Consider the following 19,469-nt stretch of genomic DNA (forward strand, 5'->3'; position numbering starts at 1 on the left):
CTTCCTCGCTCTAAGCGGAAGTGAAACGCAGTTGTTTCTGTTGGTCTGTCAACTGAGAGCGATACGGAGGACCAAACAGCGGACTTGTCGCTTTGTTTATACCCGGGCACCAAATTCCAAAACACCGCGGGTTCGCAATAACCTCCGGTGGAGGCGGGGAGTGGGGACATGGACGAGCAACGAGGACCGGTGCTCCACATCGTGGTGGTCGGGTTTCACCACAAGAAGGGATGCCAGGTGCGCAAAGCTCCTGCTTAGCTTGCTAACAACATGCTAACTGCTTCATGTTGCTTATATGGAGGCAAGACGCAGTGCTTGTTGACGATAATGTTGTTCTTGGTGGTGCATCAGCTGTTTTTGCGGCGGTTACGTAAGACGTCCTGCGCATCTTTCCAGCTGACCAGCAACATTTACTAACATCAATGTTTCCTATTTGGATGCACTGGAGCGTCACAATCTGAGCCTCATGTCATCACTTTGGTGTGCACTGCTTTTGTGTTGCCTCATGCACTGTTTACTCTGAATTTGGGCATTCTGAATTCTTTCTCATGCAAAGAAAGAAACATGGCGCTTTTATCAAAGCACTGGAAACCTGTGTTTATTCACAGGGAATCTAGATCACCTGCATTGTTGTTGGTACAATCAGAAATGCTGATTGTGCCTTGATTCACACGGTAAACCTGTTATGCATGCTATGTGGCACTTTGCCTCCAGCATGACAAAAGGGAAAGCATGCAACACATCTTTGGCGGCCTCTGCTTTTCACCTGGAAACAAAAAAATAGACTTGATGTCCCAGCTGACTTCCTGGAGGCCATGCGATATGGCAGTCAGTGACCCCCTGCCGGCTATCACATTTTTTCATGGACCCGTCCTCCTCTTACACCTTGTCTGCTGCACATATGGTGATCTGGCAGGAGGTGAACAAACTCCCACTTCTGCTAAGTGGGGCTACACAAAAAACATCTGGGGAAAAAAAGCTTGACTTATTTGGAAATGACAACTCACGCTGCACTGGATATGCAAGAAAATTGTGATTTGGTTACCTCAAATATTCTTTCGTCTTCTTCAAGGTGGAGTTTTCCTACCCTCCGCTGATGCCGCAGGAAGGTCACGACAGCAACATGTTGCCCGAGGAGTGGAAGTACCTCCCTTTCCTGGCTCTTCCCGACGGCGCTCACAACTACCAGGAAGGTGAGACGCCTTGAAATGTATTACATTGATTTTTTTCAAACTCTTGTATTTGTTTATTTGCTTGAATCAATTCAAGAAATATATGCCAACTATAAGATGCTTATTTATACACAATAAAAAAAATACACATTAAATACACTGTTCTCTATTGAGTATAGTAAAAACAACAAAACACAATAGAGCGAAACAGTGCCCTCTGGTGGAGCATTTTAATTTTGTGACTCCTTTAAATACAAAGTGACGCCTCTTAATGAAAAACACGCCGTCATTATCCACCCCCCGCCTGCAGACACCGTCTACTTCCACCTGCCCCCCCTCAGCGGAGACACCAAATGCGTGTACGGCGTCTCCTGCTACCGGCAGATCGAGGCAAAGGTCGGTTCTCCTCATTTGCTTCGGTTGCCGTGGAGATGTGAAACCTTTTAATGGATCGATGGACGTCACTTCTACTCCGCTTTGCAGGCTTTGAAGGTCCGACAGGCGGACGTGACGCGGGAGACGGTGCAGAAGAGCGTCTGCGTTCTGAGTCGCGTGGTGAGTCGGACCAGAACCAATCAGACTTTGTTTGTTTTTGAATGGAACATAAAAGAAAGAAAAGAAAAGGCCTTCCACAAATTTGGAAGTAGAATTGTCTAACATGTGTCATGAACCTGATTGATTGATTGGTCTATGTGCAGCCTCTGTTCGGTCTCCTCCAAGCCAAGCTGCAGCTCATCACGCACGCTTACTTTGAGGAGAAAGACTTCTCGCAGATCTCCATCCTGAAGGTGAGACCGATCTGATCCGCCTTTCTGTCCTCGCACGTCACTCACCTCCATCTGGTTGTGTAGGAGCTGTACGAGCACATGAACGGCTCCCTGAGGGGTTCGGCTCTGGACGGCTCGCAGGTGTTCCTTGGTAGGACCTCCTCGGCGTCCTTCTTGTCGTCTCCTTGTTGTTGATGTTTTCTGTCTCTGCAGGCTTGTCCCCGCGAGATTTGATCCTGCACTTTAGACACAAGGTAGGAGAGGACTTCCAATCTCATGGATGGATGAAACGCTGACTGTCTGCTGTCTTTACAGGTCCTCATCCTCTTCAAGCTCATCCTGCTGGAGAAGAAGGTGTCAATCAAATGCTCACACATTTTTGACCTGTATTCATTTTGTGACTCATGACTCGCCGCCTTCGCAGGTCCTCTTCTACGTGTCCCCCGTCAGCAGACTAGTTGGAACACTGATGACCGTTTTGTCCCTGTTCCCTGGTGGGTCACTGAATTTGGGACGCAGATGAATCGTCCCGGGACTCAAATTTTTGTCGTGTCCAGGTGTGCTGGAGCACGGCCTGGTGGACTCGTCTCACTACAGACCCAAGAGCAGCACATCCGAGGACCTGCTGACCGAGGAGTTTGTGTCCGTGTCCGCCAGCGATGTCGCACCTGCGTCAATGCCGGTGAGGAACGGCGCCAGCGGGGATGACAACCACTTGAAACCGCCCTCCCGCACGTCCCCGGAGTCCTCCGAGAGCGACTGGGAGACTCTGGACCCGAGCGTGTTGGAGGAGGGGCCCAAGGAGCGGGCGGACGAGGGGAAGGAGGCGGCGGCGGCGGGGATGCTGGATGCATTTGAGTCCAAGCCGACTACGCCTATCACGGTGCAGCCCATCAGCGGTCAGGGAGGGGTCACGCAGGGGCTGATGTCGGGTCTGGAGGAGGACCAGTACGGGCTGCCGCTCGCCATCTTCACCAAAGTTAGCTAAGCTGCTGCTGCTAATATTGATGCTGTTTTTCCAGGCGCCAGTTGTAAACATTGGGTGGCTTTGCTTCCAGGGTTATTTGTGTTTGCCCTACATGGCGCTGCAGCAGCATCACCTCCTGTCTGACGTCACGGTGCGAGGCTTTGTTGCCGGCGCCACCAACATCCTCTTCCGCCAGCAGAGGCACCTCAGCGACGCCATCATTGAAGTAAGCCCGTCACTCTCTCAACATGAGTGCTTCCCTTTTTTCGCAAGTCGTCTGATCCTTGCCGCCATGACAGGTGGAGGAAGCGGCAGTCCACATCCAGGACCCCGAGCTCCGCAAGATCCTCAGCTTGACCACGGCTGACCTGCGCTTCGCCGACTACCTGGTCAAACACGTGACGGAGAACCGAGATGACGTCTTCCTGGACGGGACGGGCTGGGAGGGCGGGGACGAGTGGATCCGGGCGCAGTTCACGCTCTACATCCACGCCCTGCTGGCGTCCTCCTTGCAGCAAGGTGGGAGGAGTCTATTTTTAAGCACGGTATTGTAGTCCATGTACTTAGATCTTAAAAACACACTACTCCTGTCATATACAGGATCTTTGACTACTGTTTCTCGCACTCCTGCTGCTAGCTTGACGTTGACGTGCTCCGATTTCAAATCAACATTTGCAATAAATCTAGACTGCTTTGTTAGGTCACCTCATTGGAATTATTATTTTGTAAATCTCAGATAACGAGAGGCTACTGGCGGATTACGGCGCACCCTTCGTGACAGCCTGGAAGATCACACACAACTACCGCCTCTGGCACAGCAACGTGCACCCGGCCATGGCCGCCATCACGCCGGGGTAACATCGCCTTCTTCCGTCTTCTAACCATAAACATGGCGATGACGTACGCTCCTGTTCTCTCCCACAGACATCCTTTCCAGGGACAGTACAGCGTGGCTGACGTGAAACTGCGCCTGTCTCAGTGAGTCGTTTAAGCTATAAAACCAACTGACAATAAGTTGTATTGGCGCCCCCTTGTGTTGTTAACTAACAAGTAAATTTTTCCGATTAAGTGTATATTCGTTATTTAAACGCAAACACAATTTAATGTTATTAAATAGTGAACTATTAAAGCCACACAATGAGCCGTGCTCATTTATGAACAACAAGTAAGGAATTTATCACCTCATTAAAATGTACTCAAGGGTCAGCGGTAACGTCATGGTTAAAGTCATTAATTATGAGCTAGTTTCATTCTTTAAAAAAAAAAAAAAACACACACACACACACCACCCCCCCCTAGTGACTTCTCAACTTCCCAATCTCCACTTACCTTCCTGGAAGTGTGGATGAAACGTGACTCCGAGCACAGCTGGAAGCTTCTAGTGTTACACACGCTCATATACGACTCGTTTTATGGTGTGTTCAGGTGGCATTGTAAAATCTCACACACACACACACACACACACAAAACCCCATCATGCCAGTAAACCTACCTAAATTATTTATAAGTAAAGCAAAGGCAATATATAAAAGTGTGAGCTTCACTGCCATGTTAGGAATAAGGAACGGATTAAACATGAGATTATTTCATTGGGAAATGTGTTTGATTGACAGGCATGCACCGTAAACGTGCCGCAGTCTCGACAAGGCAAACGGGAACATAGTTTGTCCGTAATGGGGAGTGATGGGGAATCACAACATGACCCTGGCCAACTTTCATACAATTAGACTGATGTGATGTAGTGATGCTATTTCTCACCTTTGTTTCATGCTACTCGCCACAGCTCGGTGAACAACAGCGAGCGAGGGAAGAAGCTCGGGAACGCCATGATGACCACCAGCAGGAGCGTCGTGCAGACCAGCAGGGCCGTGGGTAAGGATACGTCTAAATCAATAGAAATACTGTAGTTTGTTAGTGGTAGCTATGCATGTCAGCCACTAGGGGCCCCCCCTGCTGTTAACGTAAAAGCACATACATACATGGGGTGTCTCCCATCTTATCCCGTCAGGTCAGTCCGTGGGCGGAGCCTTAACCAGCGCCAAATCGGCCATGTCCTCCTGGTTCTCCACTCTGGCCCAGCCCGCAGCAGTGTCCCAGGCGGGCGATCCCGAACCCGCCACAGAGGTCAAACCCTGACCCTGACTGTGGCTGTGAGAGTGGGCTAAGCTACCCTAAATCCGGCGTCATGAAGGGTGGTGGCAGAGGTTGGTTTTCACCCCCACACACACACACACACGACCACACGACAGCTAGTCCACCTCCTGACAGGAAAGGTGGCAGCGACGAGTACTTCCTGTGAGACTTTAAAAGATGCTTTGCAACTCGACCCCCATTTTGGTCCAACAAGCTTGCTGGAGTCATAACATTGTGGTTACCTTGGTAACAGTGCAAACAACTAAATATAATAGCAGGAAGTCATATTATAGTATTCCATGTTAGCTTGGCATGCTAATAATTGACTTAAGACAGAAAAACTGCATATTTTTATATATATAATATAAATTATAATAAATATTAATAAATTAATATTTTTAAAAGACCCATTTATTTTATTCAAACATTCTATCAGGTATATTCCACTTCACTGCTACTACTAAAATAGCCACAGTGTTATGACATCGATATTTGTGCAATCAAACCTACAAACTGACAAAGCCAGGTTGCATGTTTGGCCTTTTTGTACAGAGCAAAACTATTTCATTGTATTCATTTGTTGTGTAAAACGTCATAAATCATATATATATATATATATACATATATTTGTGTTTTGTCTGGACACTGGAACAGTCCTGATGTTTGCAGCCTTTTACTTCCCCACAGTGGAAATTTTAACTGTAATGTTTTAGCTTGTAAAGTGTTTTTTTTTTTTTAATTCCTATTCACACTATGCTGGATGAGAAGCATGTCACATGTGCATCACTTGCCCCCCCCCACTTCCTGCTGTGTCTCATTTCTTATTTGAATGTTTGTTTTCTTTTTCTATTCCTCTGATATATTTTAATTTTGTATTTAAGAAATGATCAGACTATTTTTCCCGACAGATGCTTGTAATGTTATTGAGACTGCAAGATGCTATATTGATGTATTGAAAATAAAAACTATACCAAAGCTTTTATTCCTTTCGGGGAAAAGAATTGTCAGTTTTTCCAAGAACGTTTCTGGTACGTTTTTTTTTTAATAAATTAATGTTCATTCCAAATACAGTGCCGAAGGAATATAATGCAGCCAAACATGCTCGAAATGTTCGCCGTGAAGCACCTGTGCTCACGGTTGAAGGTTCCCTACTAGGTTCCGTACTACTGCTAGTGGTTGCTAGGAGCCGTTTCCAAGACAACAGCCCTGGGCCAGCCCCCTCCCTTTGCAACCAATCAGGTTCCTTGTTATTCACTCCAGGAAATGTTACTGGGATGGGAGAATGGATTTCTAGCCACAGTCACACTACAGTAATGTCTGATATTAAATTAAAAAAAATAAAAACCTAAACAAAAAAAAGACTAATACAAAATAGACCTGGTTATTTTACCCACACTAGAACACGTGTTTTAACATATGAAAAATAGATATTTTTATCATATATATATATATATATAATATATTTCAGCAGCTTGGAAATAAAAAAACTGATAGTGGAGGTGTGTGTTTGCGACCATCATGTGACTCACGGCGTGAGGTGGAACTGCTGGTTGTGTGGAAGGCCTGAGCGGGAGGGTAGTGGGAGGGCGTGGCCTGTGGAGGTGGCGAGGTGGCAAGCGACCGAACCTGCAGTCACCCTCGATACCCTAAAAAAAAAAACAAAAAAACAAAAACACCCTAACAGAAAAAAAAAAAAACACACAGCCCCCCCGCTCTGAACAAGTTGTTGGAGGAATTGGATGCATGATTTTAACTCGGTGGGAGGGTCCCCTCGTCCACCCGCCCAGGCTTGAAAGGTAACTATGAAGGAGCTGATCCATCCAATGATGTGCTGCATTTTTAAAAGGTGCAGCTAAGAAGACGAGTAGCCTTTAAAAAAGGACAGGGGGGGGGGCAGTTAAGTGCGTCATCACGTCCAGAGCGACTCTCAGATGTCAGAAAACGAAATTAGCAAGACTACTACGTCGTTGAATGTTTTTAACGCGTGTTGGCTGCATCGTCTATGAGGTGGAGTCCCACTTTCCCCGGGGGGTGGGATGGGGGGGGGGTCTTTCAGAGCCATACGTGAGGGAGAGACACAAGCTCCCCGTCTATCTGGAACTCCTCGGCTCCGTCGGGGGAGAAGAGGTAGGTGGGCGGTTTCCACGGAGACTCCTCCAGGCAGGAGGGGTACAGCTTGCCCACGGCGCAGCGGAAGTCCTTGCCCAGATCCCAGAGCACTCGCTCCGACACGGGCTGTCGCAGGCACCAGCGGTCCAGCTCCACGTCGTACTGGTAGATGGCGTACTTTGCACGCTCGTTCATGTGAGTCTCACGCATGAAGATGCACAGAGAATTGAGCAGCACCACGGCGCGCACGCAAGGGTCCGAGTAGCGCTTGGCCGGGATGTTGGCGGCCGGGCGCCACTCGTTCTTGTTGAGGTCGTAGATCTCCACTGTGACGGAGGGGCCGTCGATGGTGCTCGTGGGCAAGCGGATGCCCGAGTTGCTGACCACGTGGAGGCCGCCGATGTAGAAGATGAGGTCTCCGAAGGCGGCGGCGGAGGCGAAACAGCGGCTGGTCTTGCGCATGGCCATCTCCACCCAGGCGTCGATGAGGGAGAAGTAGCAGTACATGATGTCGTGCGTCATCACGTAGATGCGGTCGTGCACCACCACGGACGTGCACCAGTTCCAGGCGAAAGGCAGCGGGCTCATCATGCTCCACTCGTCCTTCTCACAGTCGTAGCGCTCCACTGTGCGCTTGTTGAGCTCCCCGCCGACGTTATCGCCGCCGATTGCATAGATGTAGCCATCGCAGTAGACCAGCGAGGGCTTGATGCGGGCGCACAGCATGGGGGTCTTGGCCACCCAGGAGTTCTGTTGAGCGTCAAACCAGAAAAAGCTGTCCACCGAGCGGAAGCCCGCCATGCCGAGGTTGCTGATGGAGTTCTTGAGGGCGATCTGTCCACCGGCAATGAAGACGTCGTTGTCCGGGGTGACCAGGGCCCCCACTTTCTGCAAGTCTCCGGGGGGGTTGCAGAGTTTGTAGACTTTCTCGGCTTGCGGGCTGTAGCACACCACGGTGGTGGGCACGGACGTGGACAAGACGCGGACCTCCTCCTGTGGCTCGGACAAGGCCTCGATGAAGATGAGCATCTCCTCCTTGGTCATTCCCAGGCGGGGCTTGAAGAACTTGGGCATGGACTTGTAAAGGCCCTGCACCACTACAGATTTGTCATTGGGGGGCAGGCCCTGGAACCAGGCCCGCTGCGTCACCTCGGAGAGCGCATCGATGCGGATCTGACTGAGCACGGAGGACAGGTGCTGCGAGCGCGCCTCCATGTTGTACTCCAGCCACAGCATGGCAGCTTCACGCACCGTCTCCTCCTTCTCCACGTTGAGGTTGTCGCTGCTCAGGACGTCGATGAGGAGCTCGTGGGAGAGCTGCAGGAAGGCGCCCTGTCGGTACACGGTGGGGAACTTGTGCTCCACCATGCGCTTGGCGCTCTGCTTCAGCTCGCTGCAGCTGAACAGGTCGCCGATGCTCAACATTCGGACACAGTTCTCCGGGTTGATCTTCTTCACGAGGTAGTCTCGGCACTGCAGCAAGACGTCCTCCACCTGCACAGGAAGCAGAGAAACGCACTCAGTGTTGACAAAATGCGACTGCCGGGATCAAATGCGGCGTCCGCCTGACCTGCAAGAAGCAAGCGGTCTCGTAGAGCAGCTCAACGTTGCTGTCGCTGATGGCCAGGTGGCCCGTGTAGGCGTACGTGATGATGATCTGCAGCGTGGGCGCGTCCACGTTCCTCAGGTGCACGTGCGTCTGCTTGCTCTCGCTCAGCCCGCTCATGAACATCGCCCTGGGAGGACCACGCCAGTTAACAGGAAGTCATTGTCAGATGCAGCAACATGAACGTTTCAATGAAATAACCTGAATGGGGACCAAATTCAAGTGTTGCATTCATGCAGAGCTCGTAAATGATTCATCAATAGTTTCTCCACTCAAGCCAATTGGTGGGTGGTGGGGGGGTGGGTGGGATCGGGGGTAAACCTGCCATGCTGCATTACGCAACCCTGCAGGCCTGCACCACCCCTATTCCCTATATTCCCTATTTTTTTTTCCTCCTGGCCCTCCTCTCCATCTCTCAGTGGGACCTACGTGACCAGACTTTAGTTGACAACAGCACCCCACCCCCCGCCCAAGGCAAGGCATGTGAGGTGTGGGGGTGGCAGAGGGGAGAGGTTTGCGGTGCTTGGTGGGAGGGTGGTGTGTGCAGCGGGAAGTGAGGGGGACGGAATGGCATTTAAAGAGGAAGCGGCGCGACACCTCTGAACCCTGAAGGGGAAATGCCTCACATGTTCACACCAGATAACAAGTGCATGGGACAGTGGGGAGGATTTTGGAAGGGGTGGGGGGTAGTTTCTTGGAATGCGGTGTGAGCAGAGGAAAGGAGGGGGGTGAGGCAAAGAGGTTGACATCGTGTTAGAATGCAGCGGTACTTGTGTACAGATGGACTCTTCCCAGAGCTTAGGCTGTCAACAACACACACACACACACACACACATTGTGCGTACAAATGAGGCCTCGGGGGCATGGCGTGTACAACTCCAGGTTACACACCGCTTCATATCCACGACCAACTGCCATTGAGATTTTAAGGCAAGGATGCCCTACTGGTACCCCAGGCCTAAGTCCAGCCCATGAACCACAAAGTCCCACCCCCCAGTTATACATAAAATAGTGACGAGAGGTCCGCTCTACCCTGTCCTTGGCTTTTCTGAAAATGAGGCCCCCCAGAACAATTTAGTTGAATAGTCTTGTTTTAAGGAAACACCATCTGCACCCCCCCTTTTTTTTCCATCCTGCACGTATAGGCTGTCTCTATAGCACACGATGCATTATTCATTGTAACTGCAGGAGGCGTGTCCATGCAACATGATTGTCCATTATTCATACCAGCTGTGGCACTGAAAACAAAATGGCGTTTTCCGACTCACTCACCTGAAGTAAGAGCTACAAGTGGCCAGAACCATCTTGTGACACGGGAACTCCGTGTCCTCCACCAGCAGCACCACGTCAGTCAATAGCTTCTGCTCGTAGAAGAACTTGAGCTGCTCCAGCAGGGAGACAGCATAGTCCGTGTTGACCGGCCTGCGCTCGCCCAGATCCGACATTGTCGCATCACATGAATCGCGCCCCAGTTTTGACAGGTCACGTGGCCGGCAGAACCGGGCTCAATGACACCAGGAAGAAAAAAAACTCTTTATGTATTTTTTTTTTGAGGATGGAGGAAAAGAAGGTGGGTGGGGGAGGGGAAGGGGGAGCTTCCGACACCTCCACTGGTCCAAGTGGAGGCGCTGGATGGTCAGCTGCTCCCGAGTGAGGAAGTGACAGCCAAGGGGAGACGCTTGTGGCAGGAGTCCAGAAAGAGGAATCCTGGGTGAGGTCGGGGCTGTTTCCCGCCAGCCCCGTAGCTCCGCGTTGACGAGTGGTGGTCGGCGGTCATGCAGCGAGGCACTGGGGGGGGGCAGAGGTAGAGGGAGGAGAGCGGGACAACTGTCACAATGCTCCTACGTCAGCCTGGAGAGGACAGGAGACAACAAGCAGAGCTGGGATGAGTCACACACTCCACTGTGTTATTATTATTATTATATCAGCTTTTTTAAATATATGTACATATAACACCTTAAATTAGAGCCATCAATCATCAAGGTGGGCTTTCTAGCCATAACGCAGGCTCTGTGGAGGATCACAATTGCTATTGATGTGTAATGCATTAATCATTCATAAGTAGACAACAACAACAAATTATCTACCTCTTAAAGATATTTAAAAAACACATTCACCGCCATCATAGATCATACTATAGTGGAACTCTTCCTCTACCCACATTATTAAACGAACTGAAAAGCTCTCAATCGCCCCCTAGCGTATCGGAGTGACGAATCATTTAGATCGATACTTTTGTCATCTCCCAAGGGAAATTCACAGCCTGAAATTAAAAAAAAACCTCTATATATTTTTTTAAAATTATAATTTATGCATTTAATCGTACAGAGTAACACTCTTCACCTCTATTGATAATTGGCGATGACTAGCTTTTCTTCTTGTCGGGTGACAGCTAACCTCAGTTAGCCACGCCGAAGCAGACACCGGGGTGAGACGTTTAAAGGCAGAAAACAAACCGTTAATTTCGCCTACGAGGTGTGGTGTCATGCTAATGCTACTAGCTCGGTTACATGGTGATTACATGACATCCCTCTCACGGCATGATGGCAACATTGTCCTTGCGCCGAAAACACCGGATGCTCATATTTAACGCCGAATTATGTGTTACAACGGAAACGTGTTGCTTTGTGGCATCGGTGTATCGCGTTTGAATTTAACCTTACGATGCTAGCTAGGTTAGCTCTTAATCGTCGCTGCAGTTCTCACCAAAACAAAACCACTGTCTTCCACGCAAAGCCCGTCAATATTACTTAAAGAGCAGCACGGCAACATCACACAATTCACGAATAAAACCCGGTAAAGCTTAAATTTCAGGGCAGTCTTTGATCGAGCATCTAAATCAGTCCGCGTCCATGCAATGTTACATATGCGGCTCAAGTAACGTTAGCAACACGATGGGGAGTTAGCAGCTTTAGCCTCTCTCTTCGCTCCAAAAGCTGGCGATCGATTCGTATTGGCTTGATTTGCAATCGAAAATTGTATCACCTTTAAAATGCGTCACTAAATGACAAGATAGACAACACTCAGATACAGTTAGCCGATCATAGTGTGATTGCCAGCTAGCAACAACCACACAGTTATGCTAAATCCATACTAGCCGCTTTCCCAAAACAAACTTGCTTACTTACCGCAATTCGATAATGACTCGAGGCGTAGTGAAAGCTTCTCTTTCCAAGAGGAATTGTTTTTCAAAAAGCGAGTTCATACAGTAAACAATTGTACTCAGGAGAGACGCTCTAACAAGCTTCCAGTGCATCTTAAGCGCCTGAAAGCCCAGCACTCAGCACTGAGTGGGAGGCCGAATGACCACCCTGCGCATGCGTGCAACCCACGGAGTATCATTAAGGAACTGGTGCCCTCTAGTGGACGCAAAGTGGCATGACAGCACTTCAAGGTAACAACTTAACATTATTTATCGATTATTTTCTTAATTGTCGTATAATTTAAACTAGTTAAGCAACCCAGTCTGTCATACAAAAACGTGCTAAGTTTGCTTTGTGCCACAATTGAATTATGTTTTGAGTTTGAGGATGGTATCGCCGCAGGTGTGCGCCATTGGAGTAATTAACTCAGAGTGACGCGCTTTGTTTAACGAGAAACTGAGTTGTCAAGAAGTTTGAAGGTCGGTCGCCGCCGTGGGATGTGTATTTGTTGGCCTGAATCTTTCTGCTGTGTTTTATTTCGAACGGGTTGAGCAAAAAAAAAAAAAAGGAAGAAGAAATGGACGGTAAGGCTGTTCATGTGTGTGCCTGAATGAAAAGGGGACCTTTGGTATAACATGTTACACTTTTTTTTCTTAAAGATGGAGGCAAGCCACCACATTCATGTGGGAATGGACAACAGAGGACTCAGCACCCCAGGCCTTTTTTCTACGTGCAGCCACCGTCTCAGCCTTACTACCTTTATCAGCACTGGCAGCTGAACAACCCGTACAACCACTATGGTTTGCCTGGAGGTAACAAGTTAGCCCAAATGTTTGAAAATAAAGTCAGCAGTAAAATCCATAAAGCTCAAATTGCATATTTGTTTTTGTTATGAATCCAGGTTTTAATTTTGGACGTCCCTGCATGGCTCCTTATCAGTACATGCCGTATCCGGGCTTTGTTTTCCCACACACCCCGTTGTATCCCATGGATTACAGGCGCATGTTTGAGCCCCGCTTCTACACGCCCACCTGGAACGATGGGCCTCGCCCGCAGCATCACCAGTCTCACGGGCGACGAGAGACGGCGTCCTCCGAGGTCCAAACGGACCCCAGTGACGCCATAACCAAGCTCATTGAATGCCTGGACAAGATCCGAGCCACTGAGCTGCAGGGAGCAGAGAGAGAGCTGGACTCGGGTGTGGCGTCTCACTCCTCCGGGATGTTCTCTCCATCCGAGGAGAAGAAAGGTGAAGAGAAAGGTGATGCCAATATTTTGCCAACGCCGCTGGATGCGACACGTTCGGAGTCTCCGGCTGTTGTCTTCAGCGACTCCACCACGGCGGTGTACGACGGCAAGTCCAGCCGTAGGAGTTTAGACATCCTGAGTCCTCAGGTGTGCTGGTCAGGGAGCCTGGAAGAGGAGCTGCCTCTTGATAGCTCCTCCGTCCACGAGGATGGTTCTGATGCCGAGAAACCGGCACCGCTGGACCCGTTCCTCGCTCATGAGAAGTCAGAGGTCACAGATATCCGGTCAGATGTTCCTGTGGCTGATCACAGATCTCCTAAATGTGATGGCGGCGACCTCATGAAGCGAACGGACCCCAGTGGGCCTCCGTCACCATCTCTCGTATCTTCTTCCAGCCAGCCTGCTCTCAAGGAACCACAAAGCGGTGGTAAAGCAGCAAAAGGGATAAATGAAGATAATCCTGGCCACCAGATTCTCAAGCTACCTCTTGAGAGTGTTTTCACATCAGGAGCAGGTCCACCACTCCCTTCAGCTACTACTCCATACCTCTACCACCACCTCTCCATGCAGACCACCCACGAGCGCATGAGCGTCCTCAGCCCGTCTCTGGATGAGCTCTCGTCCCGGGATGAGATGTTCTCCACAGATCTGGAGGATGTGGATCTTTTCCCCAGACAAACCTACTCAGGAAGAAGACTAGCAGAAGTCGTAGGCAGCGACCACGCCCCTGAAGAAGCAACGGAGGACATGTGGCTTCCTGGTTCCAAGAGGTTCATGTGCGCCTGCTGTGGGAAAAGTCTACCCAAAGGGGGAAGTCGCGGGAAAGGTCACAAGGTGTACAGGGACGAGGCTGCGGACTCAGAGGAGGACTGCAGATACGGACGAGGGTGTGAGCAGCCGGTCCGAGTGGTGCTCAGGAAGCAATCGGCACCCAGGAAGCCTCACTGCGGCCCCCTGAGACAACCTAAGTCGTGGTACAAGAGAAGCCAGCACAAAGACCCAGTGGAGCCGCTTGACCTTGACGAGGGTCATGACTCTTGCAAGGTGGATTCGGTGGACGGAAAGCCTGGGGAGATGACTGGCGGTGAGCTGCAGTGCAGAACGTGTCTGGGTGTGTCTTCTTAGATGTTTTATTGCGTATGGTATCTCATAGTATACCTTTTTGGGGGGGTGCCTGGTGGGCTACTATGTGTTCATTTTGAGTTCCTGTCATATAATTGACGGCGGTTGTGACCACTCACAGAGAGTCTCAGCTTCTCGGAGCAATGCAAGTGGGCGGATGGCGGCGGGATTCCCAGAAGACGTCAAGCGGCTCCTCTGCAGCGACAAGGTTCAAACATTCTCACTCTTTTTTTTTTTTATTGTCTGCTGGAGATCTAAATCACATTAGATGACCGTCTGCTCGCATTGACTGACAGAGTCCAACGTTACGAGGAAAGGAATACACCAGAGGCCCAGAGACGAGGACGACCAGGACGACAAAGAGCATCCGTCCTCACACTGGGACAGAGGTTTGTTTTTTGTCTTTTGAGATACTAACTCTTCTTCTGATGCCTCATTTAACCTCCATTATTTTCAGGTCCAACAGTACCGAGGTGTTGATTTCTCATGACTGACACAACAAAAAGCGTTGAACTGTAAGTGCTAGCTATTAAATCAATCCCTCTTGTTTTGTAATCATCGATTTTCCCTTCCATAGGTTCCCAAAGATGTTCCAGAATGATGTTTATATATTTAGAGCACCAGGTGTAGCACACTGCACTGTTTTTTTTTGTTTTCCTAAAGATATATATATATAATAAAGAAAAAATATATAGTATAGTTTTTGCCTTCCACAATTCATGTTTACGTGAATGTCACAATGAGGCAGGTGGGCTCAAAGGTTGTGTTGCAGTAGATGTTGTGTCACTGTTTGTTTGGGCCAGTCCAATAAATTGTCATCATTAAAAAATTGGTGTTTGATTCATTTACGCATACACACGGATTTAATACATTTAACTAAGACCCCTAAACATTTTTTGTACATATTGTCATCATGGTATATCCTATTTGCAGTTTCAATTGCATCTATATTGTTTTCATTGAATGTTTCTGTAATTGGTACTTCTACTACTGGATGTTGTTACACAGTTACGCCACAGAGTGGCGCTGTGGTTCGGTTAGTTAGGAAGGCCACGCACACAGCAGTGAAGAAGAATAAATGCCGTGTTGGACTAATCAACTTTTCCCGCTCTTTTTTTGTTTAAGGTTGGTAAAAATGTGTTTTAAAGTGAAAAAACACGATTTGTATTATAGTCAGATAGGGTAACTTTTGATAAACATGTGATCTTTGGAGTTGTTTATGTGAAAAAGCCTTAGATGTCAATTCGCTAATGCTAACAGGCCTACTAGCTGTGTGAAACAGAGCCCGGCCCATTGGATGCTAATAGCCTTGACTAGCACCCATTGGGTGTGCTAGCGAATCAGATACAAATAATGAGTCGACATGCTTTAATGTTATTGTACACTTATGTTCATCTAAAAAGGAAATAAGAAAAAAATTCTAGTCACAAGCAAAATTGAGGTCATTTAAGTTAATTTTGTGGTATATATACAGTACATATTGGTACAGTATGATGCTGGTAATGTTTTATGTTGCTGTTGATTGTTTGGAATGGGTAAAGGACCGAAATGGACAATATGTATATGTTTAAATTTTATTTTGATATGATTATTTCCTGTAAAATAACAGTGATGTGCTAATCTGACCCTATAATCTGTGCACCTGTCTCTGATTGCTTGTCTGCATGGCTCATCTGAGGGAGATTTCTGATTGGCTTCCGCAAGAGATCATCAATCTGACTTGACACACATCACCTGGTGCCACGATCCACCCAATCAGGAGGAGAATTATCAAGAACCCACACCTTTGAGTCTGGTTTAGATCGTACTATCAGAGCTGAGTTGTCCGAGAGAGTCTATTCGCATGTGAGTGCATTCTTTCAACACATTTTCCTGGTATAATACCTTCTCGGTTTCTTCTCATATGGAGGCAGCCGCCTCGAACATGCACACTTCTTACGGTTTAGGACCTCGAGGTCCAAACCCGCAGCATGGACCTCCGCCGGGCTGCCATGAGGCCCACACGCCGGCTCAAGAACCTACCGGAGGGCCACGTCTTGAGGAACAGCAGCACCGCAAGCCGCTCTTCTACATTCAGCCATCTCAGCCTTACCTGCCTTTGCAGGGCCTGCAGTGGCCGCTGCCCTTGGCCATGCCTGTCGGCTACAATCCATACTACGGCTGCCACGCTTTAGGTAACTTCAGAAACTGCATAAAGCTGTATATTCATCCAAACCATTGAGCTAAACATGTTAGGAATTGAGAAATTGGATTCAGAGACATGTGGGCCCCTCCAGGTAACCTTTTGGGGGCCCTATTTTACAGTAATATTTGGTGATATTTATACTACTAAAGCATGTATTCCATTTTCCTTCCATGAAAGGTTTTGGTATGCCAATGATGCCTCACTACCAGCCCAATCCTTACATGGACCCTCCAGGCTTTGTCATGCCCCACTCCCACCTCCACCTGGTGGACTACAGGCGTATGCTGAACCCCCAGTACTACCAGACCATGGCCTACCACGCCCGCAGGTACCGCTACCAGCACAACGGGCCAGCTAGAGAGGTCACCAACTCGGAGGTCCAAACGGAGCCACTGTGCAGTGCCCAGATAACCAGCACACCTGAGTCAGGTGACCCGGAAGCCAGTCAGCCCCCCTTAACGGCCTCGACTGTTGAGAGTAATGAGCGTTCTCCAGACTTTAAGGATGTTGGGGCTTCTTGCTCTGCCAGGTCTCCTCCAAACGGAAGCTTCGTCATCCAGACGGAGGAGGTGAGAATCGAATGCTGCACCACGCCTGTGGGCCTCCAGCTTCTTCATTCTTGTGAAACCGCTGAGGTCTCCCATGGGTTTTCACATGAGATTCCACCAGGGGATAGGCCGAGTATTCCTGAAGAGCAGTTGGAGCTGACACGTCAAGCTTGTCCTGACATCCTGTTGGTCGGGACTCCCACTGAGACGATCCCGGAGCTGGAAGAGTCCAAGAACCACTCAGATGGATTCACCAAGGAGAGGAGAAATGAGGAAGATCTACAGATGTCCCCCAACGGTATTCCGTCTAAAGTTGTTGGCTTGACGTTTGATCCCAGTCATCTGCAGGAGCAAGCGGTCTGGTCAATGGAGGAAACTTTGGTTCCCTCCCCTGACCCACTAGTTCAAAACCCCCCCACAGAAGAACATGGTGAGGTGTCGGCTGACATTCCTCCAGAAGAGGCTCCCACTGTGGAAGGTCTTCAGGATTGGGCAGATTGCTACATGGACAAATCGCAAGTGGAGGATGTTCCTCTTAAACCTGCCCCGCTTTCAACTGGTAGCTCTCCTCATAAGGATGATAAAACCCAACCCAGGCAAGACCCAAACTTCCAGGACCACCAGGACACCTCATTCGAGTCCTTACCAGCCTATCTTCCCTCTAGCAGCTGGTTAGCTGACTTTGATAACATCTACCATTGGAGCAGGAGGCCCCCCACTCCCAAGAAGCACAACAAACCTGTGAGCAGGACGGCCTTAGATGTTCCTACCAGGAGAAAAAAACTAGACCTGAGCCAGCCTTCAGTCCATAAGCCAAAGGAGAAGTACAAGCCGAAAGGCAAGGTGGATCGGCGAAGTCTCTCTGACCACGAGTGCTGCCTCACAAGAACATTCAACGAGAACATCTTTGCTGCTTACAAAAGTGACCGACTTTGCTCAAGATGTCTGGCCAAACCCGGTCCAGGTCTCGATGGGCGTGTTCTAAAAAGAAAAGCCGTCCCCTTCCAGCAGTGCAACGAGGCCCTCCAGCCGACGTGTGACGCCTGCAGGTTTCACACCAAGAAGCGACTGGTGAGGAAAGCCTCTGTCCCGGATGTTCGATGTCCACGTCACGACACAGAGGGCGAGTCCTCGGAGAACAGCACACGTGGCACAGGCCTCAAGTGGAGACCTGAGCAGAAGAGGCCGCTGGGGTCCAAACAGAACTTGGACCAAGATCCCCCTGCCGTGAGGGAGAAGAACTGCACATGTGATGAAACTCTGCATATCCAGCGTCTGCGCCACTGTCCCCACGGCAACGCCATCCGAGAACTGGACGAGAACTTGCCCGCATCATCTCAGGACAGATGGAGACCCACAGACCAGGTTTACTGGACACACAAGTGGCAGACAGGTAGCCTTTCCCATTGAAGAACAAGTTGATGTTCTTACTGATTTGTCTCACTTGTCCTCCACCAGAGAAGTCATGGAAAACTGTAACGACCATTCCCGAAGTCTTGAATGACACCAGATCACAGCATTTGAACAAACACAAGACGTCACAATCACAAGGTCTGTCATGAAGAAAAATGGCTGCTGCTGCAGGAAGTCGCCATCTTTTAACCTTTTCTCTCTCGCTTTCTCTGCAGGAACTCATAGAAAAGACACCCGATGTTGATTTTGCACAAGAGCACAATTCAATGACTTGGGGAAATCACTTTTAAAGATTTGTACACTTAAATTATTTTCACTTTTATATATATTTATCACAATGTTCACTATTTATTAACCATCCAATAAACACTGAACTATAGTAGTGTTGTTGTATGAGCTATGAGGCAATACCGATTTCTCCACTAGAGGGAGACATTTCTCAACTAAAACATCAGGCTCAAGTCATTCTGTTAATTTGGTTGGCTCACTCTTTTTGATTCAACTAAATGCCATGCCTTAAATCAAACCCCACCAAATGACTAATCGTCTTTCTGCGCGTTAAAACAGAATAATGTTTATGCTAGTGAGTAATTTTCTATGTGACAGGAGCAGTAAACCGGACTGCAAAGATCCTCTGCAAGACAGGAGTGTTCTGGTGTTTTTGAGGAATCGGCTGCAACCAATCGCAATCTCTTCCAAGGCACTAATTAACTGGCACCCCGCGGCCCCTGAGTGACATCAGACGGGCCTGCAGGCCGCCGGTTGATTATCCCCATCTTGGCGGGTAAGCTGCCTTCATTACAGCTTAGAAACTTTCCCCAATAATTCTAACGTGAGCCGTGAGAGCGTTCTGCCCTAGTTTTCCTGTCAGCTGACTCATGAAAATAACATGTTTTTAAATGAATTACAGGTTATCTGATAAGATATTTCACCGCTGTGTATCCACACGAGGCGTACGCTCAGCCTTCGGTATTTCTATCAAGCTGCGCAGGCGACTGTGAACTCCATTATTGGCTCCATAATATGTAACGTCAGCCCGCCGGGTATGAAAATACA

The 19,469-nt window shown here is 48.9% G+C and overlaps 4 protein-coding genes across 8 annotated transcripts; 3 read left to right on the plus strand and 1 right to left on the minus strand.

Moving 5' to 3' along the window:
- Positions 1-6: 6 nt before the first annotated feature.
- Positions 7-6,019, plus strand: avl9 (AVL9 homolog (S. cerevisiase)). The gene is made up of 16 exons (XM_058060435.2): positions 7-237; positions 1,073-1,193; positions 1,483-1,568; positions 1,656-1,727; positions 1,871-1,960; positions 2,024-2,090; positions 2,153-2,193; positions 2,255-2,293; positions 2,364-2,433; positions 2,497-2,918; positions 2,998-3,132; positions 3,206-3,425; positions 3,643-3,760; positions 3,831-3,884; positions 4,690-4,778; positions 4,915-6,019. The coding sequence occupies exons 1-16, from the start codon at positions 169-171 to the stop codon at positions 5,040-5,042; spliced, it is 1,821 nt and encodes a 606-aa protein (XP_057916418.2). The 5' UTR covers positions 7-168; the 3' UTR covers positions 5,043-6,019.
- On the minus strand, positions 5,450-12,075 carry kbtbd2 (kelch repeat and BTB (POZ) domain containing 2). The gene is made up of 4 exons (XM_058060433.2): positions 11,883-12,075; positions 10,027-10,605; positions 8,719-8,884; positions 5,450-8,642 (listed from the first exon to the last, which is right to left on the minus strand). The coding sequence occupies exons 2-4, from the start codon at positions 10,197-10,199 to the stop codon at positions 7,092-7,094; spliced, it is 1,890 nt and encodes a 629-aa protein (XP_057916416.2). The 5' UTR covers positions 10,200-10,605; positions 11,883-12,075; the 3' UTR covers positions 5,450-7,091.
- A 215-nt stretch (positions 12,076-12,290) lies between these two features.
- On the plus strand, positions 12,291-15,079 carry LOC131108961 (bucky ball-like). 3 transcript variants are annotated; one of them, XM_058060436.2, is made up of 7 exons: positions 12,291-12,481; positions 12,557-12,709; positions 12,799-14,256; positions 14,389-14,475; positions 14,564-14,656; positions 14,719-14,782; positions 14,845-15,079. In XM_058060436.2, the coding sequence occupies exons 1-6, from the start codon at positions 12,475-12,477 to the stop codon at positions 14,745-14,747; spliced, it is 1,827 nt and encodes a 608-aa protein (XP_057916419.2). In that variant the 5' UTR covers positions 12,291-12,474; the 3' UTR covers positions 14,748-14,782; positions 14,845-15,079. The 3 variants fall into 3 exon arrangements, with proteins under 3 accessions (XP_057916419.2, XP_057916420.2, XP_078648541.1); XM_058060437.2 differs by having other exon boundaries at positions 14,725-14,782; XM_078792415.1 differs by having other exon boundaries at positions 12,799-14,229.
- A 552-nt stretch (positions 15,080-15,631) lies between these two features.
- On the plus strand, positions 15,632-18,862 carry LOC131108562 (uncharacterized). 3 transcript variants are annotated; one of them, XM_078792417.1, is made up of 5 exons: positions 15,648-16,112; positions 16,214-16,441; positions 16,630-18,393; positions 18,459-18,551; positions 18,629-18,862. In XM_078792417.1, the coding sequence occupies exons 2-5, from the start codon at positions 16,399-16,401 to the stop codon at positions 18,655-18,657; spliced, it is 1,929 nt and encodes a 642-aa protein (XP_078648543.1). In that variant the 5' UTR covers positions 15,648-16,112; positions 16,214-16,398; the 3' UTR covers positions 18,658-18,862. The 3 variants fall into 3 exon arrangements, 2 of the variants coding, with proteins under 2 accessions (XP_057915580.2, XP_078648543.1); XR_009120485.2 differs by having other exon boundaries at positions 15,632-16,441; positions 16,630-18,365; XM_058059597.2 differs by having other exon boundaries at positions 15,646-16,441.
- Positions 18,863-19,469: the final 607 nt, after the last annotated feature.

The sequence above is a fragment of the Doryrhamphus excisus genome, linkage group LG7 (assembly GCF_037039965.1).
Source record: "Doryrhamphus excisus strain RoL-2023G ecotype Guam linkage group LG7, RoL_Dexc_Guam_v1.1, whole genome shotgun sequence".
Lineage (NCBI taxonomy): Eukaryota > Metazoa > Chordata > Actinopteri > Syngnathiformes > Syngnathidae > Doryrhamphus > Doryrhamphus excisus.

Bases quoted from the DNA above. Each gene is read 5' to 3' on its own strand.
- LOC131108562 (XM_058059597.2), top strand. From the start codon at position 16,171: ATGGAGGCAGCCGCCTCGAACATGCACACTTCTTACGGTTTAGGACCT. The intron at 18,394-18,458 runs GTAGCCTTTCCC...GTCCTCCACCAG, and splicing joins GACACACAAGTGGCAGACAG to AGAAGTCATGGAAAACTGTA. The intron at 18,552-18,628 runs GTCTGTCATGAA...CTTTCTCTGCAG, and splicing joins CAAGACGTCACAATCACAAG to GAACTCATAGAAAAGACACC.
- kbtbd2 (XM_058060433.2), bottom strand. From the start codon at position 10,199: ATGTCGGATCTGGGCGAGCGCAGGCCGGTCAACACGGACTATGCTGTC. The intron at 8,885-10,026 runs GTGAGTGAGTCG...TGGTCCTCCCAG, and splicing joins ACTTGTAGCTCTTACTTCAG to GGCGATGTTCATGAGCGGGC. The intron at 8,643-8,718 runs GTCAGGCGGACG...CTTCCTGTGCAG, and splicing joins AGACCGCTTGCTTCTTGCAG to GTGGAGGACGTCTTGCTGCA.
- avl9 (XM_058060435.2), top strand. From the start codon at position 169: ATGGACGAGCAACGAGGACCGGTGCTCCACATCGTGGTGGTCGGGTTT. The intron at 238-1,072 runs GTGCGCAAAGCT...GTCTTCTTCAAG, and splicing joins ACCACAAGAAGGGATGCCAG to GTGGAGTTTTCCTACCCTCC. The intron at 4,779-4,914 runs GTAAGGATACGT...TTATCCCGTCAG, and splicing joins GCAGACCAGCAGGGCCGTGG to GTCAGTCCGTGGGCGGAGCC.
- LOC131108961 (XM_058060436.2), top strand. The intron at 14,257-14,388 runs GTGTGTCTTCTT...GACCACTCACAG, and splicing joins GCAGTGCAGAACGTGTCTGG to AGAGTCTCAGCTTCTCGGAG. The intron at 14,476-14,563 runs GTTCAAACATTC...ATTGACTGACAG, and splicing joins GGCTCCTCTGCAGCGACAAG to AGTCCAACGTTACGAGGAAA.